The sequence below is a fragment of the Aotus nancymaae genome, unplaced genomic scaffold (assembly GCF_030222135.1).
Source record: "Aotus nancymaae isolate 86718 unplaced genomic scaffold, 86718_ANA_hifiasm-v0.15.2.pri h1tg000021l, whole genome shotgun sequence".
In the NCBI taxonomy this organism is placed as follows: Eukaryota; Metazoa; Chordata; class Mammalia; order Primates; family Aotidae; genus Aotus; species Aotus nancymaae.
The window spans coordinates 31133448-31156792 of record NW_026988433.1 but is presented as its reverse complement, the minus strand read 5'-3'; the positions used below and the strand labels follow the sequence as shown (position 1 = coordinate 31156792).

The 23345-nt window shown below is 38.8% G+C and overlaps 1 protein-coding gene across 4 annotated transcripts in view; it reads left to right on the top strand.

Annotated features, from left to right (window-relative positions):
* Window positions 1-440: 440 nt before the first annotated feature.
* The window catches only part of CHPT1 (choline phosphotransferase 1), a 39366-nt gene continuing 16461 nt past the window's right edge, over window positions 441-23345 (top strand). For 3 of the 4 annotated variants that reach the window (XR_010343840.1, XR_001110100.3, XM_012469232.2), the window contains exons 1-5: window positions 441-713; window positions 15792-15939; window positions 16206-16347; window positions 18304-18388; window positions 21630-21761. Coding sequence is in view for 2 of the 4 variants with exons in the window: in XM_012469232.2 (XP_012324655.1) it covers window positions 441-713; window positions 15792-15939; window positions 16206-16347; window positions 18304-18388; window positions 21630-21761 (780 nt within the window). In the remaining 2 variants the exon portion in view is untranslated. The remainder of the gene's footprint in view (window positions 714-15791; window positions 15940-16205; window positions 16348-18303; window positions 18389-21629; window positions 21762-23345) is intronic. The other variant, XM_012469234.2, reaches the window with a different exon arrangement.

The following is a 23345-nucleotide window of genomic DNA, read 5'->3' as shown; positions in this document are numbered from 1 at the left end:
GGTGCACCCTGCGAGGACACTCCCTCAGGGCGTAATCCGACGCCCGCCTTGGGTGAAGAAATCGGACCTCAGGCTCAGCGCAGCCGGCCCCTGGGGAGTCAGGGACCTCGATTGCCAATAGCAAGTTGCCGTTGGCGGGCGCCGAGGGTGACCCGCGAGCGCCGCGCCCGCCTCCCCGCCCCTAGTCGGACCCCTCCCCGAGGCCCCGCCCCACCCGCGAAACGCACCCGCGGCCCCACCGCTGCGGGGGCGGGGGCCCGGGGAACCGGGGAACCGGGGACCTGGGACCCGGGACCTGGGCAGCTTGGCCTGACCTCGACCTCGCCGCGCAGGCCCGACCGGCGCAGGCCGGGACGCGAGCCCCTCCCTCCACCTCTCCCCGCCCCCAGCGCCCAGCGCGGGCTGCGCTAGGTGGCGTTGGCGGGGCCCCGCAGGCGGCCATGGCGGCAGGCGCCGGGGCCAAGCCCGCGCCGCGCTGGCTGAGGGCGCTGGGCGAGCCGCTGAGCGCCGCGCAGTTGCGGCGGCTGGAGGAGCACCGCTACAGCGCGGCGGGTGTTTCGCTGCTCGAGCCGCCGCTGCAGCTCTACTGGACCTGGCTGCTCCAGTGGATCCCGCTCTGGATGGCCCCCAACTCCATCACCCTGCTCGGGCTCGCCGTCAACATGTTCACCACGCTCGTGCTCATCTCCTACTGCCCCACGGCCACCGAGGAGGTAGGGTTGGCCGCTCGCCCGAGCCTGGCCCCAGATGCACCGCGGGCGGGGCGCTGGAGGAGCTGGGGAGAGCGCAGAGCCACGCGCCGCTGAGCCTCTCCTTGGCCCCGGAGGGGCGGACTGGCCACTGCCCCGTGCGGTGTCCGTCCCGCGCCGCCTAGAGACTGTCACGCCACTATCCCAATCCCGTGACCATCTCGAGCCTCCCCCCGGGCAGCGGAGGGGTCGTCAAGGTCACTGCCCCGGTCCTCAATCCGCGCAGGGGCTGGAGGGCGCCTGCCCAGCCGCTACCCCATGCGGCGCCAACCTGTGGGATGAACCTGAGGTCGGGTGCTCACACACTGGGGACTGAACACCCCCGTCTCCGTCCTGCCCAGTACAGGGACTTGTGCCAAGCCTGAGACGCTCTTTGAATACTTTCATAACCGTTCGTTTCTGGAAGGTTGAGCTAGTGATTCTGAAATGACTGGTAGCACTGATCAAAGATAAGTTACTTTTAAGAGGTAACTTCCTCTTTGCTTCATCGACTTTTTCAAGAAAAACAGACTGGAATGTTATCAAGGCAATTTTTTTTTTTTGTCATCTTAACCTACGGATCAAAAAAAACCCCCACATCTTATTAGCAATAATTATATATGACCTTTGCCCAAAATAAGGAGTAAATATGGGGTTTGGGCTGAGTGTGGAGGGTTAGGGGACTGAGTGGAGTTTATTCCCATCTATAGTTTATACTGCGTGGGATAAATATTACATGGCACATTTTATGACAGTCTTTGTATTCTTTGCTCCAAATAGTGAAGTCCCTTTATAATCATTTAAGTATAGGCCTTGTGGAGGACTAATGGAGGTTGAGGTTGGATTAACGGAAATATTTCATGCCCTCCACGCAGGCATCCGTTTTGTTGTTGTTGTTGTTGTTGTTGTTGAGACAGGGTTTTGCTCTGTCATCCAGGCTGGAGTGCAGTGGCTCGATCTAGGCTCACCGCAACTTCTGCCTTCAGGGTTCAAACGATTCTTTTGCCTCAGCCTTCCAAGTATCTGGGATCATAGGCAAGGGCCACCATGGCCGACTAATTTTTCTATTTTTAGTAGATATGGGGGTTTCACCATGTTGGCCAGGATCATGCATCCTTTTAAAAAAATATTTGATTGAGCCTACACTTTAAAATATCTTGTCAATTGATCAATATGCTTGTTATGTATTTCTTTTTTTCTTTTTTCTTTTGAGACAGAGTCTTGCTCTGTCGCCCAGGCTGTAGTGCAGTGTGGTGATCTCAGCTCACTGCAACCTCTGCCTCCTGGGTTCAAGCGGTTCCCTTGCCTCAGCATCCTGAGTAGCTGGGACTACAGGTGCCTGCCACCATGCCTGGCTAATTTTTATATTTTTAGTAGAGATAGGGTTTCACCATGTTGGCCAGGCTGGTCTTGAACTCCTGACTTCAAGTGATCCGCCTGCCTCAGCCTCCCAAAGTTCTGAGATTACAGGTGTGAGCCACTGCACCAGGCTTATTAGGTATTTCTTAACAGACATTCCCATTGTCATTTGCCATTGGTATTCACTTACATATGAAAAAATAAGCTGCTTTAGTTCTTGGTTGTTTTGCTGACTGTTTCTAGAATTTCCCAGAGGGAGTGTATCAGAATGAAAGGATTGCTGGGTTGGAAGTGGAGGTCCTGGTTTCTGACTGGCTCTTCTACAACAGACCTGCTGGGTCTGTGTTCCCATATATAAAATAGAAAATAATGCCTGCCAAAACAATTTGACAAGGATCCAGTGAAGACCAAATGCTATATAGGCAGATAAATGTAGAAGATTGTAATGTGCCTAACAAATTAAAAATATTACTCAACACATTAAAAATATTACTGTTGAAAACACATAATAAAATTTAGTTTTGATTGGATCCACATTCAGCTAACAGCATTTGGATGTTTCTGATATTGGCCAGTCAAGTGTGGACTCTTCAATGTTATTATTAACTTAAGAAGCATTTGTTGAGCACTTAGAAAGAACAGGGCATACAAAAAGTCAGAGCTTCTGCTTAGAAAGGTAAAGGGAGGCCTGGTGGAAGAGGTACATTTATGATTCATTAGTTTTTAGGCTTAGCCTCATGTGAAAAAAAAAAAGGGTAGAGGGTGGGGATTGGAGGCATTTAAAAATAAAGTGCAAAATCAAATGGCCCAGGAAGGGGAAATGAGTGTTAAAATAAAAACAAGAATTTCTGAAATTATGTCATTAGAACCTGCATATGCTTCTAAGTGACTGATGCGGGTGTGGGGGGGCGGAAATGCCATTACCAGATCCACATTGCTTGTTTAGTAAAAGCCCAGCAATAGTGTGAAGAGCATAGCAGTTTCTGGCTATTTTCCCTTAAGGTCATAGAACTAGTAAATGAGTGGATCAGGTAGGATTCAGGTCTAAGTTGGTATGACTTCAAAAATAAAATATCTAATATTTTATATAATACAAGTATGTTAAGTGCTTTCACATCCAGGGTTGCATTTGTGTCGTGTATCAACCCAAAGAGATTGGCAAGTTTTCCCCTACTGCAGTGGCCTTCCTACCATCTCAGTGTTTCTTCTATCCATCTATCCATCTATCCTAAAGTCACAGTAGTATATGTTTTCCTAAGAGGAAATTGAAGCCCAGAGATGTTAAGTGACTTTAACCTGGCTTGGGAATTGTTTTTTGATTCTTAGACATAAGAATTCTTAGTGCTTTTTCAGATTTGACAGATTGCTTCCAGAAAGGGTCAGAAAAAATACATAAGGTTTTTGGATTTAGATGCTTGAGCTTATCTACTCATATGGGCTTTAATACTGACTGCATTAATAATAACATTTGATATGTTTTTAACTACCATGCTAATTTCTAGAACATGACTGGGGATGAAGGGAAACTAACAGAAAAAAAGTTGTGATTTATATGTAGCTTCTGCAAACTGCTTTTCAAGCCATCATTTCTGCTAAGGAACTTTCTACTCCAGCCAAATTGAACTTTATACTATAGCGAGGATTTCTCTCCTTCTTGTCCCTCTCTTTCCTCCTTCCTCTTCCTTTCTTCTGTACCACTTATTCAACTATATACCCATCTTTCAACACCCAATTCTAACACTATATCCTTATGAAAGTTATTTGCTTTCTCCTAAGTCAAATCAACCACTCTGAATTCCCATGATAATGACAATAATAACTAACATTTACTGAGTATTTACGCTGTATCAGGCATGATGTTAAGTCACTTTTATTTTATTATCTCATTGAATCCTCTCAACAGCCTTATGAAAAAGGTATTATTAATATCCTCATTTTATAGATGAGGAAACTGAAGGAAAATTAACCTCTTCTATAGTCACATACCTTTAAGTGGGGACCAGGATTCCAAGCCAGAGCTGTGCTTCCTTTACAGGGCTTTGTAGCTCTCCTGTGGATCTTCACCATTTTATTTTGGTTATCTGTGTTCTTATTAAGCAGGACAGCCTACCAGATTTTAAGTCCAGGCAGCAATTGCTCATTCATTTGTATAATCTCCATAGCACAGTGCTTTACATCAAACAGATGCTTAGTAAATGTTTTCTAAATTATTGGCTGCATGAATGAAATAACACGATGTAATCTCAAGAGATAACGTTTTTCAATGCTTATTCAGTTTTAGCTGTTCTTGGCTTAAATACTCAGCAGGTATTTGGCCTTGGTAATTTTAAGTAGAGTATGCAAATGTTAGAGTGAATGGAGAAAACAAGAACTTTGTCTCCTCACTTTGATGAAGCAATTCTATCTGAACATCACCCTAAGTGTATAGTCCCTGGACCCCATTCCTAGATTCTTAGAATTTGGAAGGATCTTAGAGATTATTTAATGTAATTCCTACATTTATTTACATGATAACTCAGTAATTTGAATCTAGTTCTTCTGGCACTAGCCTAGTAGCATTCTCTCCTCCTCACTCCGTGCACTTGTGTTAGACTGGTATAAACTGTTACTCCATTCTCTATTACATATTTGATTAAATGTTTTTGTCCTGTCTTCTTGATCTGTGCATAAAAATCCATGTCAGTGTCTTTGTTAAGAATATGTTTATAGCAGGGACAAGTGCCTAGCTTAGGGTCAGGTCAAAGGGCATTAATTAATACATTTCTTGTGTTTATGTTAATAAAAAGTTGTACTGAAAAGTGATTATACCTGAGGATGCCAGAAACACCTTAAGAAATGGCTTATTCTCTGTTTAAATAACTCCTATTTAAAGAACTCATATTTTAAACAGAGAATAAACCATTTCTTAAGGTTGCCCTTGTACTGCATATTACCTCTGTATTACATATGGAAGAGTTATTTTGGGGAGGAATAATAGGAAAGAAAAGGAAATAACCTGTAGATTCCTACTCAGACTTTTTTTTTTAAATAGGTTTGGTTTCTTTGAGATCTAGTATATTTCCTTTTTATCACTCTTTTATTCCCTCTTTTTCTAAACCAGCTCAGTAACTTTTCAAGCATCGTTTATTAAGGCAGGACTTTTGTAAGGGAGTGACCTCTCTCATTAAAACAAAACATAAACTGTAGATTTCCAGGAGACAGAAGCAGGGAGGGACTTAGAGTCAGGCAAGCCAGGTCTCAGAATTTAAGGAGGCCTTTGCAGGACCATGAGAACAAATGCCTCCTTAACTTCTGCAGCCATATGGTGCCTCCTTGCTCACCCCCTAGACCCTGGCCATCTAGAAGGAGCTTCTTCAGATATTGTGGAGGTAGCTTCCCTTGATTCCTATGGCTTCACTGTACTTAATTCCTAAAGAATAAAACTGTTTCTCCTTTCAAATTCTGGTTCGAGTATGGATAAAACATGGCATTGTAGTATATAGAAAAAGCTTTAAATTTTCCTCCTGGTGCATTTGATTGGGGTATAAGGCTACAACCAGACCACATGGGTTTTGTGAAGTTAAAGAACAGAACAGAAGCAACCCAGTACAATTGATGTGGATGATAGATTTGACCTCAGGGGAATTCTCTTCACACCCCTTTCTCTTTTTGTTCCCCTTAGCACAGTGTTAGGCTGGCATTTTCAACAAGAACCCTAGTAAGCATTAAAGAAAGAAAACCAAAATGATCCACATTAAATATAAAAACAAAAGCCACCTTTCAAAGTACAGATTTCTTAAGTTATGAGAAAATCCTGTTGGCTCTGAAGTGCTGGTTTAACTGCATTTGTGTGTGATATCTGTCTGGTTTCCTTTGCCATAGCTAATAATCTGCCTTATTTCCTAAAAATGGGTGTGCTCTTCTCAAATGCTGGTTCCTCAACTGAGCCAAGACCAAAGGTCTGGGTCGAAACCAGTAAACCTCTAGGGCCTTCCTGATTGGCATGGCAGAGAATGGTCTTACCTTTTCTGACCACCAAGGCTCCTCTGAAGCCTCCCCAGGCCTCAGGTGGGAACTCTCCCTCTGTAAACAAGGAAATAACCTGCGCATTACAGGCTCCCAGTAAACAATGTCATAACCACATCATAGGCATACAGTGGGCTAGAGCAATTGCAGGAATGGAGCAATCAATCATTTCTGCTTCTTATGTCTTCCAGAGTCAGTTAGCAGTCTATTAGAAACTCCATAAATTCTCTTTCAAAAATCACAGAATCTCTTGTGACCCCTGGAATAATGACAAAAAAATCTAAGAGTCACCTGTCTGGGTACAAAGTCTACCTTTAACAGCATACTAGCATTTACATTTTTTCACATATGCACAATATGTCTTTTAATTTCCTTTTGTCCTACCTCTTAGAAATACAGTTTCTATTTTTATGAAGAAAGAAGTCAATCAATGTTTTGATCATTGAAATCTTCTTGTTACCAGCTGACCTAATAATTATTGGTTATCTAATTCCCTTCTGCATAGATGTCAGTTCATCCCAGGACATTTCAAGCAAAGAGGTTTTTGTTTTGTTTTGTTTTGTTTTCAGTATGAACATTCACATAATGAACACTGTATAGTTCCAGTATTTTCTAGTTTGGGAATTTTTGCTTTTACATATTATCTATACTAGCTTTTATTTACTATTTTTCTTTATGTCAACTTTAAGCAACTCTCCTTTAAAAACTTAGACTCTTACTGTGACTTAATATTTATAAAATCATAGACATGACATGTTATTTTTCTTTCTTTCCTTCTTTTTTTTTCTTTTGCAATGGAGTTTCGCTCTTGTTGCCCAGGCTAACGTGCAATGGCACGATCTCAGCTCACTGCGACTTCTGCCTCCTGGATTCAAGCGATTCTCCTGCTTCAGCCTCCCAAGCAGCTGGGATTACAGGCGTACATGACTATGTCTGGCTAATTTTGTGTTTTTAGTAGAGATGGAGTTTCACTATGTTGGTCAGGCTGGGCTGGAAGTCTTAACTCAGGTGATCCACCCACCTCAGCCTCCCAAACTGCTGGCATTACCACCCACCTCAGCCTCCCAAACTGCTGGCATTACAGGTGTGAGCCACCGCACCCAGCCCTATTTTTCAAAATACATTAAATTTTTTCAAAATATATTAAAATAAACAAATATTCAAATGAAAACTTTACCTACAGATCACCTAAAATTATCTGATGGAGTATCAGTAATAACAGTAATGGTAACAAATACTGAGCTCGTTCCATATGCCCAGCACTTTTATGAACATTTTACATGCAATAATTTATTTAATTTTCACAATTGGAGGGGAACAATGATTATTCCCATTTTTCAAATGGAAAGACTAAGACACTGAAAAATAATTCATCCAACTCACTTAGCCAGTAAGGAGCAGAGCAAATGTGGGTGCAAGCAGAATCTAGAGTCTATGCCCCTAACCACTCTGAAAGAAAAACCTGGTTCATATATTCTTCCCATTGCTTTTTTGTTTTGTGTGGCATTGATCTCCTCACACCAAGGCACCTGCTGTGGCATTGGTCTCCTCACATGGGGACACCGGCTGTAGCGTCAGTCACGTTATTAGGTCCCTGTTCGGGCACCAGCTGTGACAAGTATCACGTCGGGGTCACCACCTGAGACGCTGATCATCACCTGCAGAGGTCTGTCCTGCAGACCCTGACTCAATGATAGATGAATGAATGCACTCTCACACCTAGTATACTGTGAATCTGAGTGGGCTAGGGATGGTCGTCAGCTGCTATCAGAGGGTGATTGCAGCTAAGCCACGACAGCTCCCTGTCCTTCCTCACATTTATTTAGTATAAATTTAATAACAGAGGTTCTAAATCAACATGCTTGTGGATAATTAACATGGTTAAAAGAGTGGTTTTACAAATGATAAAAGGTCTTGGTTCGGTTCTGGGGCCCAGAGTAAACACCATTAACGGATAATTCCCCTTCCACCTCCCCTGAGAGGGCCATCCAGCACAAAGTTTATTGAGTAAACAGAGTAGAGACAAAGAGATGTGGGATAAACAGACTTAACTGGGGAAGCTTTGTTATTCTAATCTTACACTATGACTTAAAATTCTAATGTAATGAACTGGCTGCCTTCAGCCTATTCCATTAAAACCTTTCAGCCTTCCAAAAGGTTTAAGACTATAATCTTCTGACTTTTCTAATATTTCCCTAATAATTTGCCAGCCACTGGAGTGAATTTCAACATTTTTTTTGTTTGTTTTTGAATATTTGGCTCACTGTAACCTTGGCCTCCTGGGCTCAAGTGATCCTCCCACCTCAGCCTCCTGAGTAGCTGGGATTACAGGTGTGCACCCCCATGCCCAGCTAATTTTTGTATTTTTAGTAGAGATGGGGTTTCACAATGATGGCCAGGCTGGTCTTGAACTCCTGGCCTCAAGTGATCTGCCCACCTTGGCCTTCCAAGTGCTGGGATTACAGGTGTGAGCTACCACACCCAGCCTGATACTCATCTTCTATGTTTTTAGCTCCTATAGGAGAGTTTTAAAAACAGCATAAGGCTATTTTTACAGGTGTGGCCAAATGCAGTGGCTCAAGCCTGTAGTCCCAGCACTTTGGGAGGCTGAGGTGGGCAGATCACAAGGTCAGGAGTTCGAGACCAGCCTGACCAACAAGGTGAAACCCTATCTCTACTAAAAATACAGAAATTAGCCAGCCGTGGTGGTGTGTGCCTGTAATCCAGCTACTCAGGAGGCTGAGGCAGGAGATCACTTGAACCCGGGAAGTGGAGGTTGCAGTGAGCCAACATCACACCACTGCACCACTGCATTCCAGCCTGGGCAACAGAGCAAGACTCCGTCTCAAAAAAAAAAAAAAAAAAAATAGACTACGTCTCTCATGCCCATGAGAGGATTACATTCTAATGTGAAAGATGGGGCCACATGCAAATAAGATCACATCAACCTCTAGTACCTCGGAAACTATCGAGTCTAATATTTTCATTTAGAGAAGACCTAAGAACATGTTCCAGAAAATCAGTATTTTAAGGCTCTAAGTGAAATTTGTCCAGTGAGCTCAGTGGATCTCAGCATGAGACTTTCACCAGATGCAGTGCCATGCTCTTGGGCTTCCCAGGCTCCAGAACCATGAGCCAAATAAATCTTGTCTTTAAAAATTACCCGGTATCTAGTATTCTGTTATGCAACAGAAAGTGAACTTAGACAACTCTCATTTGAAAAAAATGGTAGGCTACAATTATGAAACAATTAATGACTTAGGTAGAATTACTTCTCTTGGTTAAGTTAGATCTTTCCTTCATTAACTAAAGATGATAATTTCAAAGCTTTGCTTTTTAAATTTGTTCTGCTACCTGTGAAATCATTTAAAACCAAGGAAACTATACAATAGAAACAGTGCATTGTTATAAAGTCAAGAATGTCATCGTTGTGTAGTTTCTTATATTTGTATACCTGAGGTACTAATCATCTAATGAGCATGTTTGGTACAACAGGCCTGTATATTTGCAAAGACTGCTTTAACCCTGAAAAATATTTATAGAAGGCATATTTTTAGGTAGAATAGGTAGGAATAGAATGACTGGAGATAGGTAGGTTTGTATCCTTTGATTTCTCCCTGGATGAAGTTGTAGGTGCAGTAAGAGGTAGGCAGTCCTTGAAGGAGGGGCACATGAGCGCTTTGCTGAATTGGGTGAGAAGAGTGTTTAGAAAGGAAAAAGCCATGAGACGGTATAAAGTCATAAGTAAACAGGAGGACTTTGTGGGTGGAATGGAGCTGGAGGATGAAGGTGGATGATTGAGAGTGACGCTATGAAAAGACTCTTATCAGTGAGTACAGAGCTTGTGGTCATTCTATATCTTCTAATAAGATTAGTTTAGGAATGGCCAGAAGAGCTACTCCTAATCTCTTGTGCTCCTTGATATGCTCCTAAACTAAGCACATGAAGGCTCTGCCCTAAATGCTCCTGTAATACAAATAAAAAATTATTTTTGCACAAAGACCTTTATTGTCACCCTTGGTCCATGAATTCAGGGATATTGGTTAAACATATACTCTGTGCCAGAGTAATGTTCTAGAGTACTGGGAGTGTAGGGGTGAGTGAAAAAGACACAATCCCTGCCCTCTGTAATCAGTTCAGCCTTAGGAAATGAAATTTCTTAGGTGAGAAGAAAAGGAAAAGGGAAGAGTTAACTTTGCAGTTTGGGTTTGGGTGTGTGGGGGGCAGGTGGCACTGATTAGGGAGACCAAGATGAAGGTACAAATGCTGTTTCGCAGTGAGTTACAGGGTTGTGGGCCAGAAGAGAAGTAGATGCCTGCTGTCTCGCCTCAATACAGTAGATATTATGAAAACTATATAATTTAAAACTTATTTATTTATTTATTTAATTTGAGACAGGGTTTCGCTGTATTGCCAAGCTGGAGTGCAGTGACTCACTTCAACCTCTGCCTCCCAGCTTCAAGCGATTCTTGTGCCTCAGCCTCCCGAGTAGCTGGGATTACAGGAGTACACCACCACAGCCGGCTAATTTTTGTATTTTTAGTAGAGACAGGTTTTTATCATGTTGGCCAGGCTTGTCTCAAACTACTAACCTCAAGTGATCAGCTGACCTTGGCCTCCCCTGCTGGGATTACAGGTGTGAGCCACCACACCCAGCCATAAAAACTTTAAATGTTAGAATGGAATATGACCTAGAGAAATTCAACTACTTGGAATAGGTTTCTTCTATAGAAGTAGCCTGATACATTGCTTATGACTTTATAATTCACAATCAAGAGTAATTTTTTCATCCTACATTTAAAAATTTTGAAGTGAACATGAAAACTAGAATTGAGTTAGGGAGGCTCTGTAGCTCCTGCTTCCGTCAAGAGTCTCTTCTGGCCGGGCATGGTGGCTGCCTATAATCCCAGCACTTTGGGAGCCTGAGGCAGAAGGATTGTTTGAGACCAGGAGTTTGAGACCAGCCTGGGTAATATAGCCAGATGCTTTCTCTACAAAAAATTTAAAAAATTAACCGGGCATGGTGGCAAATGCCTGTAGTCCTAGCTACTGAGGAGGTTGAGGTGGGAGGATTGCATGAGCCCAGGGGTCTGAGGTTATAGCATGTGCCTCTGCACTCCAGCCTGGGCGACAGAATGAGACCTTGTGTTTTTTTAAAAAAAAAAAAAAAGAGTCTTTTCTATAATTGTACCGGTTTTGGAAAGGGACATCTGGAAGGAAGTTGTTCTGCTGTGCCTGGCCAAATAAATCCCAGCCTGTTCGCAGGGATAACAAGTTAGAAAGAAAGCGAGAAAATGCAAACTATTTAATATCTTCCAGCTAGGAATGGAGGTAGTGACCGAAGGGAAAAGAGAAGATAGGGCTGGCTCCTGAGGCCTTGGGAAGACTGGGAAAACTTGGAAAGATTTGGGAAGAATTGGAAAAGGAGTGAACCAGATATTGGAAGATCATTTGCTGTGGCTCACTGCCACTTGAAATTGAATTGTGTGAGGGGTAAAGTGCTTCTCAGCAGGTTTGATGGAATAGGGAGTTTTTGAGAATTCAGGTGAAGACTTCCATTCAGTCTGTGTGACCTGTGGCAGGATAAATCTCATCAAAGGGCAAGTCCGAAGACCTGATCTAGTTTCTGGCCCCAGCCTAAGTGCTTGCCTTGATGTAAATTATCACTCTATATGTTTCACTTTCATCTTTAATAAAAAGAAAATGATAATAACTGCCCTGTCTCTGTGGATTTTCGTATCAAATAAAATAAGACATTAGAAATGCCCTTTGTCAACCGGGACTGTGGCCTGTAATCTTAGCACTTTGGGAGGCTGAGGCAGGTAGATCACTTGAGGTCAGGAATTGGACCCTTGGGAATATGGCGAAATGAGGTCTAAATACAAAAATACAAAAATTTAGCCAGGCGTGGTGGTGCACGCCTATAACCTCAGCTACTTGGGAGGGTAAGGGGGAGGATTGCTTGGATTTAGGAAGTGGAGGTTGCAGTGAGCCAAGATCCTCCACTGCACTCCAGCCTGGGTGACAGAGCAAGACCCTGTCTCCAGAACAAAAAAAAGAGGAAAAAAAGAAAGAAAAGAAATGCCCTTTGTTGTACTGTTTAAGATCACATTACCTTTGCAATATTATCTCTTGTAAATTATCTATTCCAGGAACATGGATGTAGTCGCTGACTCCAGTAAACCTTTCACTTTCAGCCAGAAACCTTGGTTTCTCCCTGGACTTCCTCTCTTCCCTGTTTAAACTCCCAGTTTCTCCCTGTTTAAATTGTAAATTTTAATGTCTCTAGTATCCTAATGAAGTAGTTTTAAATGGTGAACAGTCTTCATTTCCTTTTCTAAATGAAGAGCAGGTTACAATTTGGGGCAGAGTCACTTCCAGTTGTGGTGTAAGGGTTAATCAAATTTATTTCAGTATGAATTTCTGTTAATACCTGACTATTAGACCTGCTTGCAGCTAGTTTCTCAGATCAGAGGTCAGAATTAAGCTTTTAATGTTGACTTTTAGATTTCTCCTTGAGAAGCTCCAGATTTTCAGTATAAGGAGTTACATAGAGAAATGGAACTTCCCTCTGACATTTTGTCATTATGAATTTTAATAACTTCAACTTCAAATTTTACATGTTTGACATGTAACTTTGCTTTCCTTTGATCATCAAAATTAAAAACAATTTCTCATAGTAGAAAAAATGGGTAAGAGTTTGCTAGTTTGATATGCTCAACTAATTTTTGACAGGGCACCAAGAAGACACAATGGGGAAAGGATAGTCTTTTCAATAAATGATGCTGGGAAAATGATTTCCATATGCCAAAAGAAGGAAATTGGACCTTACATTATACCGTATACAAAAATAAACTCCAAATGGATAAAATACCTAAATATAAGAACAAAAATTGGAAAACTATACCAAAGGAAATGAAATCACCACCTTAAAAAGATATTTGCACTCCCATGTTCATTGTAGCATTATTCCCAATTTCCAAAATACAGAAACAGCCTAAATGTTGACGTATGAATGGATAAAGAAACAGAAACTTTAGTATACACAATGGAGTATTATTGAGCCCTAAAAAAAGAACAAAATCTTGCCAAATGCCACAATATGATTCAGCCTGGAAGACATTATGCTAAGTGAAACAAGCCAGACACAGAAAGAGAAATATTGTGTGATCTTGATCCTACTTATACATGGAATCTGAAAAAAAATTCAGAGACAGAGAACGAAACTGGTTATCAGGAGCAGAGGGGGATAAAGAGGAGGAAATGGGAAGAGGCAGGTCAAAGGATACAACATTACAGCTTGGGAAGATGAGCTCTAGTGTACAACCTGAGGGGTAGAGGTTAAAAAAAATTAAACTGTAAAATGAATAAATTTTAGCTGCTCTTGTCACAAAAACAAAAAAATGGGTAACTATGGAGATGATGGATATGTTAATTTGCTTCAGTATAGTACCGTGTCTATCTATCTTCATATCCCTTAATACCATGTTGTATACATAATAAAATGTATCTTTAAAAAAGAATTTACTAGTTTGAAAAGAGTTAACAGAATTGTTCTCTGCAAAACACTTTGGGATTTTTTCAAAAGATTCTAGGTGGGATGTGTTGTTTTTCATTTTTATACTGTCATGGTGATTGCTCAGTTTTCTGTTTACCCTTTCTTAAATTGTGGAACTGAATTTGATATTTTATTTATTTTATTTTTTGAAATAGGGCCTCGCTCTGTCACCCAGGCTGGAGTGCAGTGACAGTATCACTGTTCACTGCAGCCTTGACTTCCCCAGTCTAGGGCGATCCTCCCACTTCAGCCTCCTAAGTAGCTGGGACTACAAGCGTACGCCACTTCACTGGGCTAATTTTTATATTTTTTGTAGAGATGGGGTTCACCATGTTGCCCAGGCTGGTCTTGAATTCCTGGGCTTAAGCAATCTGCCCAAACTTCGTCTCCCAAAGTGATAGGGTTATAGGTGTGAGCCACTGCGCCTGACCTGTGATTTTCTCCTTCTTACTAGTTTTCATTGATTTGATTATGATGTGCCTTGGTGGACTTTTAAAAAGCATTTATTCTGGTTGGGGTTTGTTGAGCTTCTTGGACATGTGAGTTTATAGACTTCATCAACATTGGAAATTTTTCATCCTTCATTTCTTTTTATATTTTTCATGCCCCATTTGCTCTTTTCTTTTAAGACTCCAGTTGCATATGTGCTAGACTGCTTTCTATTGTCCCGCCGCTCACTGATGCACAGTTCAATTATTTTTAGGTCATTTTGGGTAGTTTCCATTGGTAGTCTATTGGTACATGCTCACTGATCTTCTGTGGTGTCTAATATGCTGTTGATATCACTCAGTTTATTTTACAATTCAAATATTGTATTTTTCATTTCTAGAGGTTTCACTTGAGTCTCTTCTTCCATTTCTGCTTATAATGTTCATTTTCCTCTACTTTCTTGAACATGTGGAGCATATTTATAATAACAATTTTGATGTCCTCATTTGCTAATTCCATTATTTCTGTTCATATTGATTCTGATTACATTCTGATTATATTGATTTTACTCCTAGTTGTCGATTATATTTTCCTGCTTCTTTGCATTACTGGTAATTTTTTACTGAGTGCCATACCTTGTGAATTTTACATTTTGAAATACTAGATTTTTTTCCCCTAAGACGTACTATGTGCTGGCTGCAGTTAAGTTGCCAGGAATTACTTGAATCCTTTTGAGGCTGGATTTTAGGTTTTGTTAGGGAGGCTGTCCAGAGAAGCCTTCAGTCTAGGGTTAATTTATGCCTGCTGCTTCTGAGAACTTTACCCAGTGTCCCAAGTGAGGCTTTCTGCTTTGCCTGGTGGGAACATGAATGTCCCAGCCTTGTATGAGCTTTGAGAATTGTCTGACCTTCTGCATTGCAGTGCTTCTCTCCCTGGCCTTTGTTAGTTTTGTCTCATTCAGGCACAGGTGAGTTCTCAGCCAAAGACCGAGAGATACCCTTCTGTAAGGCCTCCACAACTTGTGCTCCTCTCTCTGTGCAACTCTGTCCTCACAGGCACTCTGCTTCACAAGTCCTAACTGCCTTGTCCTTCCTGAACTTTGTGTTTCTCTTCAACACAGCAAGATTGCTGGACTCTGTTCTGGTCCCATTCCTGCACTATGGCCTGGAAACTGACTCTGGGAAGTTAGCTGGCGCAGTCGCAGGGCTTATCTTATTTGTTTCCCTTCTCTCAGGGATCACAAGCCTGCACAGCCTATAATGTCTGAAAACTGTTTTTTTCATATATTTTATTGCCTTTCTAGTTATGTAAGGTGGAAGTAAATCTAGTCCCTGATACTCCATCATGAATGGAAGCAGAGGTTGGCAATTGGCCCCTAAGGTCTTTTTTTACAGTAAAAATTTAGTGAGTAATTTCGAATCTGTGGCATATATGCATAGTATTATATTAAAAGAGCCATGGATGTAAGAATCAAGATCAGGGGCCTAATCCTTGCTCAGTTGTTTAACTTTGTGCTTTTCACATTATGGACTTCTGTGACCCTCTACTTAGATGTCTTAAAGCAATTAATTTGATTTCTGAATTTAATTCTCATCTGTAGAATGAGGGTTAGGAATGTTATTTGTAATACAAAGTGCAAAGCCTTAGGTTGAGCTATTTTCAAAAAGCTTATTATCACTTAACAATCTTTATTTTATTTACATTTTTTGTAGGCACCATACTGGGCATACCTTTTATGTGCACTGGGACTTTTTATCTACCAGTCACTGGATGCTATTGATGGAAAACAAGCCAGAAGAACAAATTCTTGTTCTCCTTTAGGGGAACTCTTTGACCATGGTTGTGACTCTCTTTCCACAGGTAAATTATTGAAGTTTTTTTTTAATGATACCTTAAAAACAAAATGAACTGAGCTGTTTGAATGGTCTGTTTACTGGATGGATATACATTTGGAAGCAAATAATGCAGTTGTTTAAAAAATATGTCCAAGAATTCATTTTGATAAGTGTACCTTATTTTAATGCCATGATTATTTCCTTAAAACTCTGTATTTGTAAACAGCATAGGGCAATTATTTGATAAATTATTTTTAATTCTTAATGGTTCTTAAACTTTGTTTCTTTCAGTATTTATGGCAGTGGGAGCTTCAATCGCCGCTCGCTTAGGAACTCATCCTGACTGGTTGTTTTTCTGCTCTTTTATTGGGATGTTTGTGTTTTATTGTGCTCATTGGCAGACTTATGTTTCAGGCGTGTTGAGATTTGGAAAGTAAGTATGTTTTTTAAGTTGTACATTTTAAAATATAATTGAATTCATTTTCACAATCTGTTATGTCATTCATCGATAATAAGGAGAACAAAGCTTCAATCAGTAATTTAAATTAATTCATTGGAGTATCTATAAATGCTATACCTTAAGTCTTTTAGGTATTCCGTGTGTTATAGTTACATTATTTGATAATAATTTTATTTCTCTTCTCCCCTTCTCCAACTTAATCACTAGCCCAAGTTTACAATCGAGAGGAAAAAAAGAAAATTAAGGGACCTGAATAATACAGAAAAAGGATATGCAGTACTTAAAAAAGCATTTGATTTGTATAATAAAATAATGCAGTATGGAGTCTAAGGTCCTTTTTTGGTCGAATCTTCATGTGCACAAAAAGGGGACCCTCCCTTGCCAACAGTCACCAGCGACAGGTGACTGAGAGCTGAGACTCTCAGCTGTGGTAGACAATTGGTGAGATAAGGTAAAAGCACCTTGTGAATGCTAGTGCTAACCATTAGATAGTATTATCTGCCTCTGGTGCATCTTTCTTAGAGACCAGGAAATAGTACACAAAGCAGGAATGCTATTCTCTGTTCCTCTTTCTCATATAGCTCCCTCTCGGTCCGATCCTTTTAAGAACTTTGTCATTTTTTGTCATCCTTTTAAAAACAAGCTCATTCTTGGCTTTGGCTTCCCATGTCTACTGATTCTTTTAAGCCTCACTTTATTGCTGAAAAGGAGAAACAGTAGCTTTGAAAAAAATCTCTAATGATAAATGGCAGAAGAAGCTCAAAACTATGGATCATTAAGCAGAGGGCCAGGCTTCAGGCAGTTGATTCTAAATTATGGCATAATTGTATTTACCACCTATTGAGCACTTACATATTTCAGGCATTGTACAAAGTGCTTCACATGCATTATCTTATTTATTCATCACATTTACCCTGTAAGGTGGGTATTACCTCCATCTAAAGACATTGGGGCATCCAGGCAGAGATGTAAAGTATGTAGACAGATATAAAAATCTGGAAGTCAGAAAAAAATGTAGATTGGAGATGAGTATTTAGAGGTGATTAGCATGTAGAAGGTAGTTTTAAATATAGATAAAATTCTTCACAGACTATAAAATTCCAGATGGAATTCTGAAAGCACCATTTAAGATACAGATGAAGAGGCAGTATACGAAGGAGCGTGAGAAGAGCTCCAGAAAGGTAGGAAAATCAGGAGAGTGCCTTAACAATTTTAGTAGAATAATGGGGCCAAAAGCCAGACTACAGTGAGTTAAACAACAAATATGAAGAGAGAAGAAAATTACAAATGTTGACTAATTTTCAGTGAGCCTATTCGTGGAGCATTAGGAAAGAGAGTGACAGCTTCAGGGGAATGCAGACTAGAGGGACTGATGTTGGTTGGTTACTGGTTTTTTAAGAAATTTAAACATGTTAATTAGTGGGAAAATGTCTATGGAAACTAAAAAACTATAATGACTATTAGTACCTCAATAAAGAAGACTATTGGAATTTTCACTACTTTTTAAGTGAAACTGCCCTGGGAATATTTAAATTTGCCTTAAATCATATGGTTGTTTTTATTATAATTTTTCCTTATGTACAGGAGTAGTAAATAATTGTTATAAAAAAACTTCAGACATTACAGGAGTTCATAAAGTAGAAAATAAAAGTCTTCATAACTTCAGTGATAACTATTAGCAATTTGATGTGTGGTATATGTTGTTTTTCTCTCTTCCTATACTGTTACCTATGAGTGGGCACAAATTGTTCTGTAACTTTTTTAACTTAACAGTGTAGTCAGCTGATAATTCAATAATGGAAGTAAAAGTAAAAATAAACTAATACTATAGAGATTTTTACATCTTTGCTATTTAATATGTGATTAACCTCCATATTGAGGAATTTTATTTACAAATACCTTATCTATTCTTTGTCCTTCCTCTTTTAGAGTGGATGTAACTGAAATTCAGATAGCTTTAGTGATTGTCTTTGTGTTGTCTGCATTTGGAGGAGCAACAATGTGGGACTATACGGTAAATGCGAATATTTAAATTTATATTTAAGTACTTTTAAAGTATTTAGAAAAAAGTATTGCATTGTTAATTTTTTTCACAAATCCTTAGCATTATATTTAATTTTTTTCTTTTTTTATTAGTGTATTTAATATTTTTTCCATGCCTTAACATTTTTTCTTTTATTTTATGATGTGTATTATCCTATATGCCTTATGGCATTTTCTCCTGTGCATGAATATATTGCCACATAGAAGAAAACAACCTCATTTCCCTAATACCAAATAAAACAAAAACAACAACAAAAAACCCACATTGGAATAACGTTTTCCAGGGTGAAATAAAATAAATATTTAAAAAATAAATCCAGTACAATATTTTACATTTAAAACTTGTCCCTCAATATTAGGAAAGTAGTTAATTTGCATTTTTATAATCTACTTTGAGGTAAAGATTTCCATATTAAGGAACGTTTTTATTTTCTACCCAGTTGGTGGCCTCAGTATTTTCATAAAAGTTGGCTTTTGGGAGGCCACTGTCATAAATTTAAGCTTTTTTTGCAAAATAACATTTCTGAAGGAACAATTGTCTTGTTATCACAACCTAAGTCCATGATACTGGCTAACTGACTCACACTTTCTGCTCATAGTGTTAAGAATAACAATAAGGGTATCAAGAGTCAACAACTAACAGTCATTCAATACTTATGTTCCTAAACACTTGCCATCAGTTTTATCTGCCCCTCAGAAGAATCATATGAAATAGATATTATTATTATTCTGTTTTATAAATAAGTCTTAGGATAATTAAGTAATTTGTCCAAGGACACATGAGAAGTACTGGAGCTAGGAATTAAACAGTCTGATTTCAGACTGTATGTAATCACCAAACTATATGTCTAGTAAAAATAGTAAATGATACAGAACTAAACATACCTTTGCCACATGATCAGCAGTCGCACTCCTTGTTATTTACCTAAATGATTTGAAAACCTAGGTCTACATAAAAACCTGTATGCAAATGTTTATAGCAGCTTTATTCATAATTGCCAAAACTTGAAAGCAACTAAGACATCCTTCAGTAGGTGAATGGATAAATGATGCTAAAAAGAAATGAGCTATCAAGCCATGAAAAGAAGTTATGCAAGGAACTTATGGAGTTCCAAGAAGTTATGAAGGAACCTTAAATGTTTATTACTAAGAGAAAGAAGCCAATCTGAAAAGGCTGCATATTGTGTGATTCCAATTGTATGACATTTTTTAAAAATGCAAAATTATAGAGACAGTAAAAAGATAAAGAAGTTACCAGGGGTTGGAGGAGGAAGGGATGAATAGGTGAAGCACAGAGAATTTTTAGGGCAGTAAAACTATTTTGTATGATACTAAATAGTGGCTACGTGTCATTATACATTTGTCATAGCACATAGAATGTACAACACCAAGATTGAACTCTAATGTAAACTATGAACTTTGGGTGATAATGATGTGTCAATGTAGGTTCACTAGTTGTAACAAATGTACCACTCCGGTGTAGGATGTTGTTGGCAGGGGAAGGGGTGGCTATATCCTTTTCCACTCAAATTCTGTTGCAAGCCTAAAACCACTCTAAAAAATTAACTCCATTAAAAAGACAGTATGAGGCCAGGAGTTCAAGACCGGCCTGGGCAACATAGCAAGACCTTGTCTCTACAAAAATTCTTTTAAATTTTAGCTGGGCATGGTAGCATGCACCTGTAATCCCAGCTACTCAGGAGGCTGAGGCAGGAGGGTTGATTGAGCCCAGGAATTCCAGGCTGCAGTGAGCCATGATCATGCCACTGACTACACTCCTGCCTGAGCAACAGAGCAAGACCCCACCTCTTTTTTTTTTTTTTTAAAGAGTTCCTATAGCATTTAGTATCAGAATTGCCAATTATCATTTGTCAATAGGCTCCAAAATAGACCTTGGGGATGTTTTCACGTAGTAGTGATACATTCCCCAGTACATTCATGTTCTCGCTCATCATGTAAGAATAAATAGAATCAAGGATATGCTACCATTGGCCCATATAAGATACCAGAGGGAGGGTATGTGTTTTTTATAGTGACTGTTCAGGTTGTGCCCATAAGAACGTAAATGTACGGGTGGATCACCTGAGGTCAGGAGTTCAAGACCAGCCTGACCAACATGGCAAAACCTCATCTCTACTGAAAATACAAAAATTAGCCGGGTGTGGTGGTAGGCACCTGTAATCCCAGCTGAGGCAGGAGAATCACTTGAACCTGGGGGGCAGAGGTTGCAGTGAGCCGAGATCATGCCATTTCACTCCCACCCTGGGCGACTCCATCTCAAAAAAAAAAAAAAAAAAGAAAAGAAAAGAAATGTAGACCTAGAAGCAGTTTGACAACTCTAGTTATTATGTCAGGTGTGGTTGTCTTAAATTTGGAATTGAATCTTAAAATTGTTTCACTCAATGTTTTGGCAGTATCATAGGAAGAAAACATACCTGCTTATTCTTACCAACAAGAATACTTGATTTTGATTCAGGTTTTCTAAATTTAATTATTAACCTGTAGTTTCCACAAATTTTGGTATATTATTTCAGTATGTTTTCTAAACATAGCAGCCTACAGCTTCTGGCAATTCATTGTTACTGTTTTTTAAATCCTTTGCTGCCTTTGGAAGTTTTCTTGAACAGCAATTGACCAACAGGTAAATATATTGCTAGAGATTTAATCCTGGATATTAACTACACAGATTTTTTGCATGCATACACATCATATTCGTTATATTTATGATGCAGATCATGGTGTCTCCATTTCCTGTGATGCTACTTTTTAGAAGCTACTAAATTCAAGGGAACTATCCTTTTTCATGTTTAAGTCAGATGAAAGCTTATGAGATTAAACATTTAATCATAGTTACAGATTCATTCTTCACTTATGAATAAAGCAGTTTCCAAAAAAGTCACTTTAGACTGTCCAAAGGTAGTCAGTTATCTCAAATGATTGCTCACGGTTACAGATTGAACTCCTTGCTCTTCTCTTTCCCCCCATCACTACTGCACTTGACTAGTCTGAAGAAAATAATAAAAATTTAAAAACTAGAAAAATAAAAAAGTTTTAAAGTTATCACTTTGGACAATATTCCAGAAGTTAAGGTTTGATCACAAGAAAAGGGTAATGTATTGTACAGGGCTTATCATTATGTTTCTTTATTATTTAATAAAAAAAAACAAAATTCTGTTGTCTTAATTATTTGTTTCTTTCTTCTACTCCTAAAGATTCCCATTCTAGAAATAAAATTGAAGATCCTTCCAGTTCTTGGAGTACTAGGTGGAGTAATATTTTCCTGTTCAAATTATTTCCATGTTATCCTCCATGGTGGTGTTGGCAAGAATGGATCCACTATAGCAGTAAGGCATTAATGTCATCATTCAGTATTAATTTTATAATAAATTATTAATTTTATATATAAATTATTAATTTTATAATAAATTTTCCCATCACCAGCTTTAAGATTAAAATATGTCAAAGTTCAAGAACGGGGAAGGAAACTAAGTATCTTAAAGAATTCAATTTAGGCACATAAGTACAAAAGCAGTTTAAAAATAGTTTAGACTGATAAAATACTTTCCTCTTTCTACAGCCTTGCTCTACATAGACTTTTCTGACATCTAGTTTCATTACTGCACATAATTAGGAGTTGCCATTTGTTTTCCTGCATTTTATGCCTTGAACTAATAGAGGATAGGAAGAAGAGGAGGGAATGTATGAATTTCTAATTGAAGGCAGGAAAGCAGCCAGAGGTCCATGGTTTCACATATGGGGTAATTTATTATTCATCACATAAATTTTATTGAAGTTTCACTGACATATATTTAAAAGAACTATTCTAATATTTCAAAAGGTAAAATTGTTAACCATAATTCTTAAGTGGATATACTTTGTGCTGTGTTCTTTACACCTTGCTCATGCAAGTATTACATATAAACTTTTGTATTCATTTTTTAAAAAAAACTTCAGTACTTTTAAGTGGGAAAGAGTTGGGATTCCTGCCAACTTTTTAAGCAAATACAACACTTATGTTTTTAAAAAGTCTATTATCATTTTCAAGGTAGTTGAACAGAAGAAGACAAATACTTAATCCAGTGATACCATCTTATACCAAAACATTGTTAGAATGCCTTTTTTAGGGCATTAGATATAGCATTTTTAGAAAAAAGAGTCTCATTCTTTTAAAAGACTTGTAAATTGACTTTCAAGACAATCTCAAAGGGATCCTCATAATTCATAAATTATCAATATTTATGAATACATTTTATAAACATAATTCAAAAGCAAAGTATACAACTTATCTAGAAATATAAGTTCTGATATATTTGGAAAAGTTGTCATTTTTTGGGGTGTTTTGTCAGTTGATCTCAATATAGTACTGTGCTTAGGAATATATGTTGCTTGACCGTGGATGATAACATAGAACATTAGTTGGAACGTAAGTTCCACTAAAGAAAACAAGATTTAGTATGATCATTGTCTACTCTAGAGAATATTTTCGTAAAAAATAACTGTTAGATGTTTGAAGGACTTAAACACAAGTTAGAAAGTGGTTGGTTTCAAACTCTTAAACTGGTGTTTTTCTTTTTTAGGAGTGGATTTTTTTTCTTGAGTGAAATCTAAGAACCATAATATAAAGTGCTATTAGATTTTTATAATTTATTACTGTATAGTATCTTATGAAAAAATTTTGTATTATACTATTACTGTAACTTTATAGTAAGTTCTACCTTAAAACATGTACATTTAATAAAGAATAAAGCTGTTCTTCTGAACCCATTTAAATTGGTTATAGATTTAATAACCTCAATACCAAACTTATTTCAATATTTTGTTTAGGATAAGCAGTGCTGAGAGGATACTGATTCACATAGATAAAAATGTAATAATCTAGACTGTACAGTTTTACATAAAAGAACATTTGCAGTCTGAATGCAATAAAA